This window comes from Pleurodeles waltl, chromosome 1_1, assembly GCF_031143425.1.
Source record: "Pleurodeles waltl isolate 20211129_DDA chromosome 1_1, aPleWal1.hap1.20221129, whole genome shotgun sequence".
NCBI lineage: Eukaryota > Metazoa > Chordata > Amphibia > Caudata > Salamandridae > Pleurodeles > Pleurodeles waltl.
This window is the reverse complement of record NC_090436.1, coordinates 2,856,290-2,869,825: the sequence shown is the minus strand read 5'-3', so window position 1 is coordinate 2,869,825 and position 13,536 is coordinate 2,856,290. Positions and strand designations below refer to the sequence as shown.

General features: G+C 49.3%; 1 protein-coding gene across 1 annotated transcript in view; it reads right to left on the bottom strand.

Annotated features, from left to right (window-relative positions):
- Window positions 1-9,812, bottom strand: part of DOK1 (docking protein 1) — a 426,327-nt gene extending 416,515 nt beyond the window's left edge. Inside the window, exon 1 of the mRNA XM_069202607.1 lies at window positions 9,231-9,812. Coding sequence (XP_069058708.1) covers window positions 9,231-9,287 — 57 coding nt within the window. The 5' untranslated portion in view covers window positions 9,288-9,812. The remainder of the gene's footprint in view (window positions 1-9,230) is intronic.
- Between the last annotated feature and the right edge of the window lie 3,724 nt (window positions 9,813-13,536).

Below are 13,536 nucleotides of genomic sequence, written 5' to 3'. Positions count from 1 at the left end.
GCTAGCAAGGCTTGTTTGCGGTCTTTCTGTGTGGGAACACCTCTGGAAGCTTCATCGCGACGTGGGACATCCGTCTTCCAAAGGAGAAGTCCCTAGCTCTCTTCTTTCTTGCAGAACTCCAAGCTTCTCCCATCCGGTGGCAGCTTCTTTGCACCCTCAGCTGGCATTTCCTGGGCTCCTGCCCACTCTCGACACTGTCGCGACTATTGGGCTTGGTCCCCTTGTCTTACAGGTACTCAGGTCCGGAAATCCACTGTTGTTGCATTGCTGGTGTTTGTTCTTCCTGCAGAATCCCCCTATCACGACTTCTGTGCTCTCTGGGGGTAGTAGGTGCACTTTACACCTATCTTTCAGGGTCTTGGGGTGGGCTATTTTTCTAACCCTCACTGTTTTCTTACAAGTCCCAGCGACCCTCTACAAGCTCACATAGGTTTGGGGTCCATTCGTGGTTCGCATTCCACTTTTGGAGTATATGGTTTGTGTTGCCCCTATACCTATGTGCTCCTATTGCAATCTACTGTAACTTTACACTGCTTGCATTACTTTTCTTGCTATTACCTGCATAATTTTGGTTTGTGTACATATATCTTGTGTATATATCTTATCCTCATACTGAGGGTACTCACTGAGATACCTTTGGCATATTGTCATAAAAATAAAGTACCTTTATTTTTAGTACTTCTGTGTATTGTGTTTTCTTATGATATTGTGCATATGGCACCAGTGGTATAGTAGGAGCTTTACATGTCTCCTAGTTCAGCCTAAGCTGCTTTGCCATAGCTACGTGTATCAGCCTAAGCTGCTAGAAACACCTCTTCTACACTAATGAGGGATAAATGGACCTGGCACAAGGTGTAAGTACCTCTGGTACCCACTACAAGCCAGGCCAGCCTCCTACAATGACCCAATAACGAACCATAAACAAACCCATGGCCTGACCGTAACCTCTCACAATAACCCAATAACTAACCATAAACTAACCTATGCCCTGACCCTAACCTCTCACCATGATCCAATAACTAACCATAAACTAACCCATGCCCTGACCCTAACCTCTCACCATGATCCAATAACTTACTCATGCCCTGAAGCTATCCTTTCACCTTAACCCTATTACTAACCCTAAACTAACCCCATGCCCTGACCCTAACCCCTCAACATGACCCAATAACTTAATGTAAACAAATTCATACCTGACCCCAACACGCTCACCCTGACCCACTAAATACCTGTAATCCCTTACCTTGTTACTCTCTCTTTCTTAACCCTTACCTTGTTACTCACTCATTCTTACCCATTACATTGGTACTTTCCCATTCTTAACCCTTACCTTGTTACTCTCCCATTCTTAACCCTTACCTTGTTACTCTCCCATTCTTAACCCTAACCTTGTTACTTCCCTATTCTTAACCCTTACCTTGTTACTCTCCCATTTTAACCTTTACCTTTAAACGCTCCCATTCTTAACTCTTACCTTGTTACTCTCCCATTCTTAACCCTTACCTTGCTACTCCCCTATTTTTAACCCTTACTGTGTTACTCTCCCATTTTAACCCTTACCTTAAAACTCTCGCATTCTTAACCCTTACCTTGTTACTCTCCCATTCTTAACCCTAACCTTGTTACTTCCCTATTCTTAACCCTTACCTTGTTACTCTCCCATTTTAACCCTTACCTTAAAAGCTCCCATTCTTAACCCTTACCTTGTTACTCTCCCATTTTAACCCTTACCTTAAAAGCTCCCATTCTTAACCCTTACCTTGTTACTCTCCCATTCTTAACCCTTACCTTAAAAGCTCCCATTCTTAACCCTTACCTTGTTACTCTCCCATTCTTAACCCTTACCTTGATACTCCCCTATTTTTAACCCTTACCTTTTTACTCTCCCATTCTTAACCCTTACCTTGATACTCCCCTATTTTTAACCCTTACCTTGTTACTCTCCTATTTTAACCCTTACCTTAAAACCCTTCCATTATTAACTCTCCCCCTGTTACTTTCCCATTCTAAACCCTAATCTTGTCACTCCCCTATTCTTAAACCTTACTTTGTTACTCTCCCATTTTTAACCAGTATATTGTTACTCTCCCATTCTTACCCATTAACTTGCTACTCCCTCATTTTTCACCCTAACCTTTTTACTCACCCATTCCTAACCCTAACCTTGTTACTCTTCCTTTCATAACACTGACGTTGTTACTCTCCCATTCGTAGCTCTTAGTTTGTTACTCTCCCATTTTCAACCTTTACCTTATTACTCCCTCAATCTTCACCTTAACCATTCTTAATCCTTACCTTGTTACTCTTGTATTTTAAACCTCAACCTTCTTACTCCCTCGTTCTTTCCCCTAACCTTGTGACTCTCCCATTCCTAATCCTTATCTTGTTACTCTCCCATTCCTGACTCTAACCTTGTTACTCTCCCATTCTTAACCCTCATGTTGTTACTCTCAGATTCTTAATCCCTACATTGTAACCCTCCCATTTTTAACCTTTACTTTCTTATTCTCCCATTCCTAACCATAACTTTGCTACTATCCCATTGCTAACCCTTACCTTGTTACTCTCCCATTCTTAACCTTTACCTTGTTACTCTATCATTCTTAACCCATAACTTGTTACTCTCCCATTTTAACCCTCACCTTGTTAATCTTCAATTCTTAACCCTTGGCTTGTTATTCTACCATTCTTAACTCTTACCTTTTTACTCATTCTTAACCCTTACTTTGTTATGCTCCCATTTTTAACCCCTATCTTATTACTCTCCCATTCTTACCCATAAACTTGCTACTCCCTCATTTTTCACCCTAAATTCTTTACTCACCCATTCTTAACCCTAACCTTTTTACTCTTCCTTTCTTAACCCTAACGTTGTTACTCTCCCATTCATAACTCTTAGTTTGTTACTCTTCCATTTTTAGCCTTTACCTTGCTACACTGTCAATCTTCACCCTAACCATTCTTCACCCTCACGTCGTTACTCTCCTATTCTTAACCTTTAGTCTGTTACACTCCCAATCTTAACCTTTAGCTTGTTACTCTCCCAATCCAAACCATAACCATGCTACTCTCCCATTCTTAACCCTTACCTTGTCAGTCTTGTATTTTAAACCTTAACCTTCGTACTCTCTCATTCTTAACCCTGACCTTGTTACTCCTTCATGCTTCTCCCTAACTTAGTGACTCTCCCATTCCTAATCGTTATCTTGTTACTCTCCCATTCCTAACTCTAACCTTGCTACTCTCCCATTCCTAACCCTTACATTGTTACTTTCCCATTCTTAACCCTTACGTTGGTACTCTAAGATTCTTCACCCTAACCTTGTTACTCTCCCATTCCTAACCATAACCTTGTTAATTTCCCATTCTTAACCCTTACCTTCTTACTCTCCCATTCTGAACCCTTATCTTGTTAGTCTACCATTATTACCCATAACCATGTTACTCTCCTTTTCTTAACCTTTACCTTGTTACTCATTGTCAACCCTAACTTTGATACTCTTGCATTTTTTAACCCTTATATTGTTCCTCTCCCATTCCTAATCCCGACCTTGTTACTCACACATGCCTAACCCTAACCCTGTCACTCTCCCATTCCCAACCCTTAATTTGTTACTCACCCATTTGTAACCCATACTTTCTTACTCTCCCATTCTTGACCCTCAAATTGTTACTCTCACATCACTAACCGTTACGATTTTACTCTCCCATCCTTAACCTTTAGTCTGTTACTCTCCCATTCCTAACCATTGCGTTGTTACTTTTCCATTCCTAACTCTAACAGTGTTACTCTCCCATTCTTAACCTTTACCTTGTTAGTCCTCCATTCCTAACCATAACCTTGTTACTCTTCTATTCTTAACTCTTACCTAGTTAGTCTCCCATTTTTAACCCTTACCTTGTTAATCTTCCATTCTTAACTTATACCTCGTTACTCTCCCATTCTTACCCCTTACCTTGTGATTCTACCATTCTTACCTCTTACCTTGTGATTCTACCATTCTTACCCCTTACCTTGCTACTCATTCTTAACCCTTACCTTGTTACTCTCCCATTCTTAACCCTAAACTTGTTACACTACTATTCTTAACCCTAGCCTTGCTACTCTCCCATTCTTAACCCTTACCTTGTTACTCACTCATTCTTCACCCTAACCTTGTTACTCTCCCATTCTTAATCCTTACGTTGTTACTCTCCCATTCATAACCCTAACCTTGTACCTCTCTTATTCTTAACCCTTACGTTGTTACTCTCCCATTCTTAACCCTAACCTTGTTGCTCTCCAATTCTTAACCCTTACCTTGTTACTCACTCATTCTGAACGTAACCTTGTTCCTCCTACACTTTTAACCCTTACCTTGTTGCTCTCCCATTCTTAACCCTAACCTTGTTATGCTATTACTCTTAACCCTAGCCTTGCTACTCTCCTATTCTTAACCTTTACCTTGTTACTCACTCATTCTTCACCCTAACCTTGTTACTCTCCCATTCTTAACCCTTACCTTGTTACTCACTCATTCTTCACCCTAACCTTGTTACTCTCCCATTCTTAACCCTTACCTTGTTACTCACTCATTCTTCACCCTAACCTTGTTACTCTCCCATTCTTATCCCTCACCTTGTTACTCTCCCAATTTTAACCCTAACCTTGTTACTCTACCATTCTGAAACAAAAAACAAAACAATAAAAACACATTGTGCAATAGTACTCTTGCGTCTCGCGTCCAACTGGACCCACAATGCACCCCAGTGCCATCTGTGTGTGTTAAAATCCCAATAGAACTCATTAACACTGAGCTCCAGAGCAAAGAAGCAGCCTCTGCATGGCACAAGCGCTAGACAAACAACATCATATAGTTCAACAGAGGTAGGCACTTGAACCACCATGAGGTGCTGCCTGTGTCACTGCAGGGAGGGTTATGGGCTGTATGCAGGAGGTCCAGCTGGGTTACGGGAGGGTAGGTGGTACCCTATATGGTGGGCTGGCTGTGCCACTGCAGGGAGGGCTGCAGCCAATGTCTGTGGAGGGCTAGCTGTGTCACTGTGGGGAGGGCTGGCGGCTGTATGGGGAGCTCTACTCAGGAATGGAAGCTGTCACCACCTGAATGAGAGAAAGCTGCCTCAAGCTCAACTCCGACAAGACTGAGCTCATCATCTTCAGAAACACCAACTCAGCTTTGGATGACTCCTGGTGGCCAACATCTCTCAGCACCCCCCCTGCATCGACTGAGCACGCCCACAACCTAGGCATCATCCTCGACTCCTTTATATCCATGACCCACCAGGTAAACTCAGTCGCCTCCTCCTGCTGGAACATACTCTGCAAACTGTGGAAGATCTTCAGATGGATCCCTGTCACAGGACTGTCACAGGACAGTCACCCACGCCTTAGTCACAAACAAGCTCGACTACGGCAACACCCTCTACGCCGTCACCTCAGCTAGAAACAACAAAAAAACTACAACTCATTCAGAATGCCGCCGCCAGACTCATCCTGGACCTCCCACGTCGAGTACAAATCTCCCACCACCTGAGGACCCTCCACTGGCTCCCGGTCGAGAAACAAATCACCTTCAAGCTACTCACCCACACTTAGAAGACCATACACAACGTAGGACCAGCCTACCTGAACCACCGAGTCTTCTTCCACACCCCCGCCAGATCCCCCCGCTCCGCCCAAATGGCCCTGCCACCATCCCTCGTATACGCAAAACCACCGCCGGAGGACAATCCTTCACCTACACTGCAGCGAAGAGCAGGAACAACCTCCCCTTGCACCTTAGACAAAGCCCATCACTCACCATCTTCAGGAAGAACCTCAAGACGTGGCTCTTCAGATGAGGCCCCTCCCCTCCCAGCGGCTTGAGACCCTCACGGGTGAGTAGTCGCGCTTTACAAAAACTGATTGATTGAGCTGCCTGTCAGGGAGGGATACAGCCTGCATACAGTGGGGTCGGGCTGGGTTACAGGAGGTTAGACTGTACCCTATATGGAGGGCTGGCTGTGTCACTGCATAGAGGTCTGGAGCCTATGTGGGCGGGGGGCTGGCTGTGTCACTGCGGGGAGGGGCGGAGCCTGTACAGAGGGCTGAGTTGGTCACTGCAGAGAGGGATATAGAGTGTATGCGGGGGGATCCGGCTGGGTTATAGGAGGGTAGGCTGCACCCTGTATGGGGGGCTGGTTGTGTCACTGAAGGGAGGGCTACAACCTCTATGGGGGGCGCTTTTGTGATTGCAGGAAGGGCTAGAGACTGTATGCAGGGGGGGCTTGCACCCTGCTGGCTGTGTCCCTGTATGGGGGCTGGATGTGGTAAGGAGGAAGGGCTCTACCCTATGTGGGGGGTGCCATAAGAGAGAGGATACACCCTGTGTGTGAGGTGTCACAGGAGGGGTTGTAACCTGTTTGTGTGGGCAGGGGTGCTGGGTCACAGATGAGAGAATGTACCCTGTGTGTGAGGTTTGATGTTTCACGAGAGAGGATGTACCCTGTGGGGTGGAGGGCTAGGTAGGTCACATATGAGGGGATGCACCCTATTTGTGGGGCTTGCTGTGGTGTGTTATGGGGGAAAGTTTGTATCAGTGCATGGGGTTTGCTCATACAAAGGGTGTCCCTCTCCGAGGATTCAGTCTGTCTCTGTGCTACTGCATGGGGCTGTTCAACTCAGAGCTCCATCCTTCTGAGGTCGGTAAACAGTATCAGTCAGGTGAACCTGGCTACAGGGACGCTCTCAATATGGGGGGGGGGCGCGGGCTGTGCCACTGCAAGGGGTAGTTCTCCATATCTGGGGGGAGGGACAGACTGTGCCTCTGCAGGATGCTGTGCAACTGAGCCATCCATCCTTCTGAGGTAGTATCAGTCAGGTGAACATGGCTATAGGGAAATTCTCTATATGGGGGCGCAGGCTGTGCCACTGCAGGGGTGTGTGTTGGAAACAGCTCTTTCTGCAGGGTTATCACCTGCATTTTGCCTTTCTTCTCCTTTTTTCCGACCCTCTTTCTGTTGGCTTTAGGACTCTGGGCACTTTACCACTTCTAATCAGTGCTAAAGTGCGTGTGCTCTCCCCTAAAACATGGTATTATTGGCTCACACCTGTTTGGCTTATTTAATTTACCTGTTAGTACCTTGTAAAGTGGTATACCATATACCCAGGGCCTGTAAATTAAATGTTACTAGTGGGCCTGCAGTGCTGATTGTGCCACCCCCAGAAGTAGCCTTTCAGACCTCTCTCAGGCCTGCCACTGCAGGGCCTCCGTGCGCAGTTTCCTGCCACATTGACTTGGCAAGTCATACTACTTGCCAAGGGCTAAACTCCCTTTTTACTACACATAAGTCACCCCTAAGGTAGGTCCTTGATACCCTATGGGAAGGGCGCTGTGTATATAAAAGGTAGGACATATGTTTTTAAGTGCTACATGTCCTAGTAGTGACTTACAGCCTACTTTGTTTTTCACTACTGAGTGCTGCTCCTCTCATAGGTTTGCATTGGGAATTCTCTTATGTATGTCTAAGTGGCAATTTGCGATCTGTAAGGAGTAGCGTGGGCATGTTTGGAATGTTTGGACTGGTAGGGAGAAATCCTGCTTACTGGTGTAGTTGGATTTTACATTACTATTTTAGAAATGCCACTTTTAGAAAGTGGGTATTTAACTGTGTTTATAACTATTGCTTTGCAGTCTGATTCCAATCCACGTCTGGGGCAGAGTGACAGATCCACTTGGTGCAACCTTCCAGACAGCCACCACGCAGGAGGGGCTGGCTGTGATAGAAAAGGCATCTAGATGCTGTTGGACTTCCTAGGCTGGGAAAGAGAGAGGCGCGAGCACGTTACACTTGAATAGGCTGTGCCCTGCCCTCACACAAAGGGCTTGTTCACCCCATACTAATGTCTGGGGCCAGAGTAGTGGAGAAGGGAAATTCTTGGAACTGGTCATATCTGGCTGCCACCTTTTCCCACCTTCTAGAAGCTGGGCATCTGGAGTATAAGTACAAGGGCTCTTGTCCCATGATTTTTGAGCACTTTTGGAATGGGGACTGAACCTCTGTCAGAGGGACTGCTGAGATGCACAAAGGACTCACTGGACTGCTCTTCTGTTGTTGCCGTGCTGCCTGCTGCTGCTGAGATGCACAAAGGACTCATCTGGACTGATCTTCTGTTGTTGCCCCTCTGCCAGCTGCTCCCTGACCCGGGTCTACTGGAGGACTACTATTTTGTCAGGAGGAACCACCATTTGGTTTGCCCACTCTATGTGCTGGCCTGCTGCCCACCTCCCTGCTCTCGTGCCTGCCAGGGATCTCTATGGACTGTGGGCCAGGCCATTCCTTGTTTGTTTGATGGAAGGAGCCATGTGTTCTGCCACCCCCACACCTTCTTCAGCGCATACGGGGGTCTCTTCGTGATTGCAGAAGGACCGGTGTGGGGGTGGCTAGTGTGGTAGCGGTGACGAGGAGATGCTGGTTTGATTTCCTTTGAGTACCTTGAAAGTGACTGTCTCCTGCCAATTCAGTATGTGCGAGCCCTGAAGTTCAGCTTCAGCCCTAAGTTGGATGTGTGCACTGTAGGGGGTGAAGCCACTGTGCTGTGTCGGGATAGTGTCACCGTGCCTCCGGCCCCCAGGAGTGACACGACCGCCACCCTGCAGGAACCCCTCCTAGGAGGGTTCCCGACAGCCGACCAGCACGGCCCTCCTTAGACCAGTGACACAATAAATACACCACATAAGAGACTGCACACAGAATTATACAACAATACATAGTATATATTGTGCAGAGAATGTAGACTAAAGTGCCAATATTACCAGGGGTGAGCACAGGGTATCTTTGGGGTATAACTGGCTCGCCCTGACTAGAGTGGTGGGTTCTGCCCGGCTGCGGTGAGCACCCTCGCCAACCAGGAACCCCATCTCTTACAGGGCGTGCACTTCTTATGTGGCTGGGGGGGGTGCACTGAGGGGGGTCTTATATATACACATGGGGGGCTGTGCCACTGCAGGGGGTGTTATCTATATGTGGGAGGGATCTCTGGCACCCTGGGTTGTTTCGTTTATGGGGTTGGGGGGGCTGTGTCACTGCAGAAGTCTAAGGGAGGGGTTGGGAAGCTGTGCGCTGCAGGGGGCTGCTGTCTATATGGGGTGGCGGGGTGCCACCCTGGGGGTTGTTTTGTACTTGGGGGCTCTGTGTCACTACAGGAGTCCATTAATGTAGTAAGGAGAGGAGTTTGGGGGGGCACTCACCTTGCCGAACTTCTGGTTCTGTATGTAGAGCAGCCCCTCCCGCACCGGCCGGTCCATGCCGCTCACATGTGGGGGGTCGGGCTCTGTGACCCCTCAGGTTCCCGATCCGGGACCGCGGGTTCGGGTCTCCGCAGGTCTCCGCAGGTCTCCGCGAATCTCCGCTGAGCTTCGGACCCGGCTCCTTCCCCTGCCCCCGGGTTCGGGTCTCGGGGTTCGGGTCCTCTCTCCAGGGGGTCACAGGTCTTCAGATCTCGGGGTCCCCCAGGTCCGGATCTCAGGGTTCGGGTCCTCTCTCCAGGGGGTCAGAGGGCCTCAGATCTCGGGGTCCCCCAGCTTCGGGTCTCGGGGTTCTGGTCTCCGCTGAGCTCCGGACCCGGCGCTCGGTGCCAAGTTCGGCTTCTCTGCCCCGAGTTGGGGTCTCGGGGTTCGCCTCCTCTCCCCAGGGGGTCGGATCTCAGCGTTCGGGTCTCAGATCTCGGGGTCCGGCCCCCCAGGCTGCTCCCCCCGCCCCGCGCTCCTCCCAGCTTCAGACTTTGCCTCTCACTCACTTCCTTGTCTGCAGCTTCCTCTTTAGAGCAGGACCCGGAACAGGGGGGGGGAGTGGGGAAGGGCACCCTGGGGGGGGCAGTGCACACTGCTGGAGAGAGCACAGCTGGAGAGAGCACACACAGCTGGACAGAGAGAGCACAGCCGGAGAGAGGGAGAGAGCACACACACCTGAGAGAGAGAGAGCACACACGGCTGGAGAGAGAGAGCACACATCTGGAGAGAGAGAGCACACACGGCTGGAGAGAGAGAGCACACATCTGGAGAGAGAGGCAGCACACACAGCTGCAGAGAGAGAGCATATTCAGCTGGAGAGAGAGAGCACACAGCTATAGAGCGAGAGAGCATACACACCTGTAGAGAGAGCCCACACAGCTAGAGAGAGCGAGCACACACAGCTAGAGACAGAGAGCACACAGCTGGAGATAGAGAGTGAGCACATTCGGCTGGAGAGAGAGAGCATACAGCTGGAGAGAGAGAGAGAGAGAGACAGCACACACAGCTAGATAGACCACACACAGCTAAAGAGAGAGCACACACAGCTGGAGAGAGAGAGAGCACACACAGCTGCAGAGAGAGAGAGCACACAGCTGGAGAGAGGCAGCACACACCGCTGAGAAAGAGCACACACAACTGGAGAGAGAGAGAGAGAGAGAGAGCACACAGCTATATATACATATATATATAGAGAGAGAGCATGCACACAGCTATAGAGAGAAAAAGAGAGAAAGAAAGAGAGAGAGAGCACAGCAATCAAGAACACACACACAGCTGAAGAGAGAGAGCACAGCAAGAAAGAGCACACACAGCTGGAGAGAGAGACATAGCAATAAAAAGCACACAACTGTAGAGAGCACACACAGATGGAGAGAGAGAACATAACAATAGAGAGCACACACAATTGGAGAGAAAGAGACCACAGCAATAGAGAGCATACACAGCTGGAGGGAGAGACAGCATAGTAATAGAGAACACACACAACTTGAAAGAGAGAGAGAGCACAACAATAGAGGACACACACAACAGGAGGGAGAGACATTTTAGCAATATAGAGCACACACAGCTGGAGAGAGAGAGCACACAGCACACAGCCATAGAGGACACAAACAGCCAGAGAGAGCACACGCACACATCTGGAGAGAGCACACACAACCAGAGAGAGCACACCCACAGCTGGAGAGAGCACACACAGCTGGAGAGGAAACACAAACACAGCTTGAGAGAGCACACACAAATTAAAGCGAGCAGACACAACTAGAGAGGGCGCACACATCCGGAGCGAGCACACACAGCTAGAGAGGGTGTACGCATACACAGCTAGAAAGGTTGCACAAATCCTGAGAGAGCACACACAGCTAGAGAGGGTGCACACATCCTGAGAGGGCACACACAACTAGAAAGGGGGCACACATCACAAGAGAGAGCACACACAGCTAGAGAGGGTACACACATCCCGAGGAGCACACACAGCTGGGGAGAGCACCCAAGGAAGGCACTACACACAGCTGAAGGGGAGCACACACACCTAGAGAGTGTGCACACATCCGGAGAGAGCGCAAACACACACCTGGAGAGGGTGCACACACCCTGAGAGAGCACACATACAGCTAGAGAGAGCACGCACAGCTGGAGAGAAAACACAAACACAGCTTGAGAGAGCACACACAAATGAAAGCGAGCAGACACAACTAGAGAGGGCCCACACATCCGAAGCGAGTACACACAGCTAGAGAGGGTGTACGCATACACACCTAGAAAGGTTGCACACTTCCTTAGAGAGCACACACAGCTAGAGAGGGTGCACACATCCTGAGAGGGCACACACAACTAGAGAGGGTGCACACATCACAAGAGAGAGCACACACAGCTAGAGAGGGTACTTACATCCCGAGGAGCACACACAGCTGGGGAGAGCACCCAAGGAAGGCACTACACACAGCTGGAGAAAGAGCACCCACAGCTGGAGAGAGAGCACACACAGCTGGAGAGAGAGCACATACATCTGGAGAGAGGGAGAGAGCACACACAGCTGGAGAGAGGGAGAGAGCACACAGCTGGAGAGAGAGAGAGCAACACAGCTAGAGCGAGAGAGCACACAGCCGGAGAGAGGGAGAGAGCACACACAGCTGGAGAGAACACACACACCTGGAGAGAGAGCGAGCGAAACAGGTGGAGAGAGAGAGCACACACAGCTGGAGAGAGCACACACGACTGGAGAGAGGGAGAGAGCACACACAGGTGGAGCGAGAGAGCACACACAGCTGGAGAGAGGGAGAGAGCACACACTGCTGGAGAGAGAGAGCACACACAGTTGGAGAGAGAGCACACACAGCTGGAGAGAGAGAGAGAGAGAGAACACACAGCTATAGAGAGAGCACACACAGCTGGAGAGAGAGCGCACACACAACTGGAGAGAGAGAGCACACAGCTGGAGAGAGAGGGCACATTCAGCTGGAGAGAGAGCACATTCAGCTGGAGAGAGAGAGAGCACACAGCTAGAGAGCAAGAGAGAGAGGCAGCACACACAGCTGCAGAGAGAGAGAGATCATATTCAGCTGGAGAGAGAGAGAGCACACAGCTATAGAGCGAGAGAGCATACACACCTGTAGAGAGAGCCCACACAGCTAGAGAGAGCGAGCACACACAGCTGGAGACAGAGAGCACATTCAGCTGGAGAGAGAGAGCACACAGCTGGAGATAGAGAGTGAGCACATTCGGCTGAAGAGAGAGAGCATACAGCTGGAGAGAGAGAGAGAGAGAGAGAGAGAGACAGCACACACAGCTAGAGAGACCACACACAGCTATAGAGAGAGCACACACAGCTGGAGAGAGAGAGCACACACAGCTGCAGAGAGAGAGAGCACACAGCTGGAGAGAGGCAGCACACACCGCTGAGAAAGAGCACGCACAACTGGAGAGAGAGAGAGCGCGCACAGAGCTATAGAGAGAAAGAGAGAGAAAGAGAGAGAGAGCACAGCTGGAGAGTAAGAGAGAGAGCACACACAGCTGGAGAGAGAGAGAGCACAGCAATAGACAGCACACAGCTAAGAGAGCGAGAGCATAGCAATCAAGAACACACACACAGCTGAAGAGAGAGAGCACAGCAAGAAAGAGCACACACAGCTGGAGAGAGAGACATAGCAATAAAAAGCACACAACTGTAGAGAGCACACACAGATGGAGAGAGAGAACATAACAATAGAGAGCACACACAGTTGGAGAGAAAGAGACCACAGCAATAGAGAGCATACCCAGCTGGAGGGAGAAACAGCATAGTAATAGAGAACACATACAACTTGAAAGAGAGAGAGAGCACAACAATAGAGAGCACACACAACAGGAGGGAGAGACATCTTAGCAATATAGAGCACACACAGCTGGAGAGAGAGAGCACACAGCCATAGAGGACACAAACAGCCAGAGAGAGCACATGCACACATCTGGAGAGAGCACACACAACCAGAGAGAGCACACCCACAGCTGGAGAGAGCACACACAGCTGGAGAGAAAACACAAACACAGCTTGAGAGAGCACACACAAATTAAAGTGAGCAGACACAACTAGAGAGGGCGTACACATCCGGAGCGAGCACACACAGCTAGAGAGGGTGTACGCATACACAGCTAGAAAGGTTGCACACATCCTGAGAGAGCACACACAGCTAGAGAGGGTGCACACATCCTGAGAGGGCACACACAACTAGAGAGGGGGCACACATCACAAGAGAGAGCACACACAGCTAGAGAGGGTACACACATC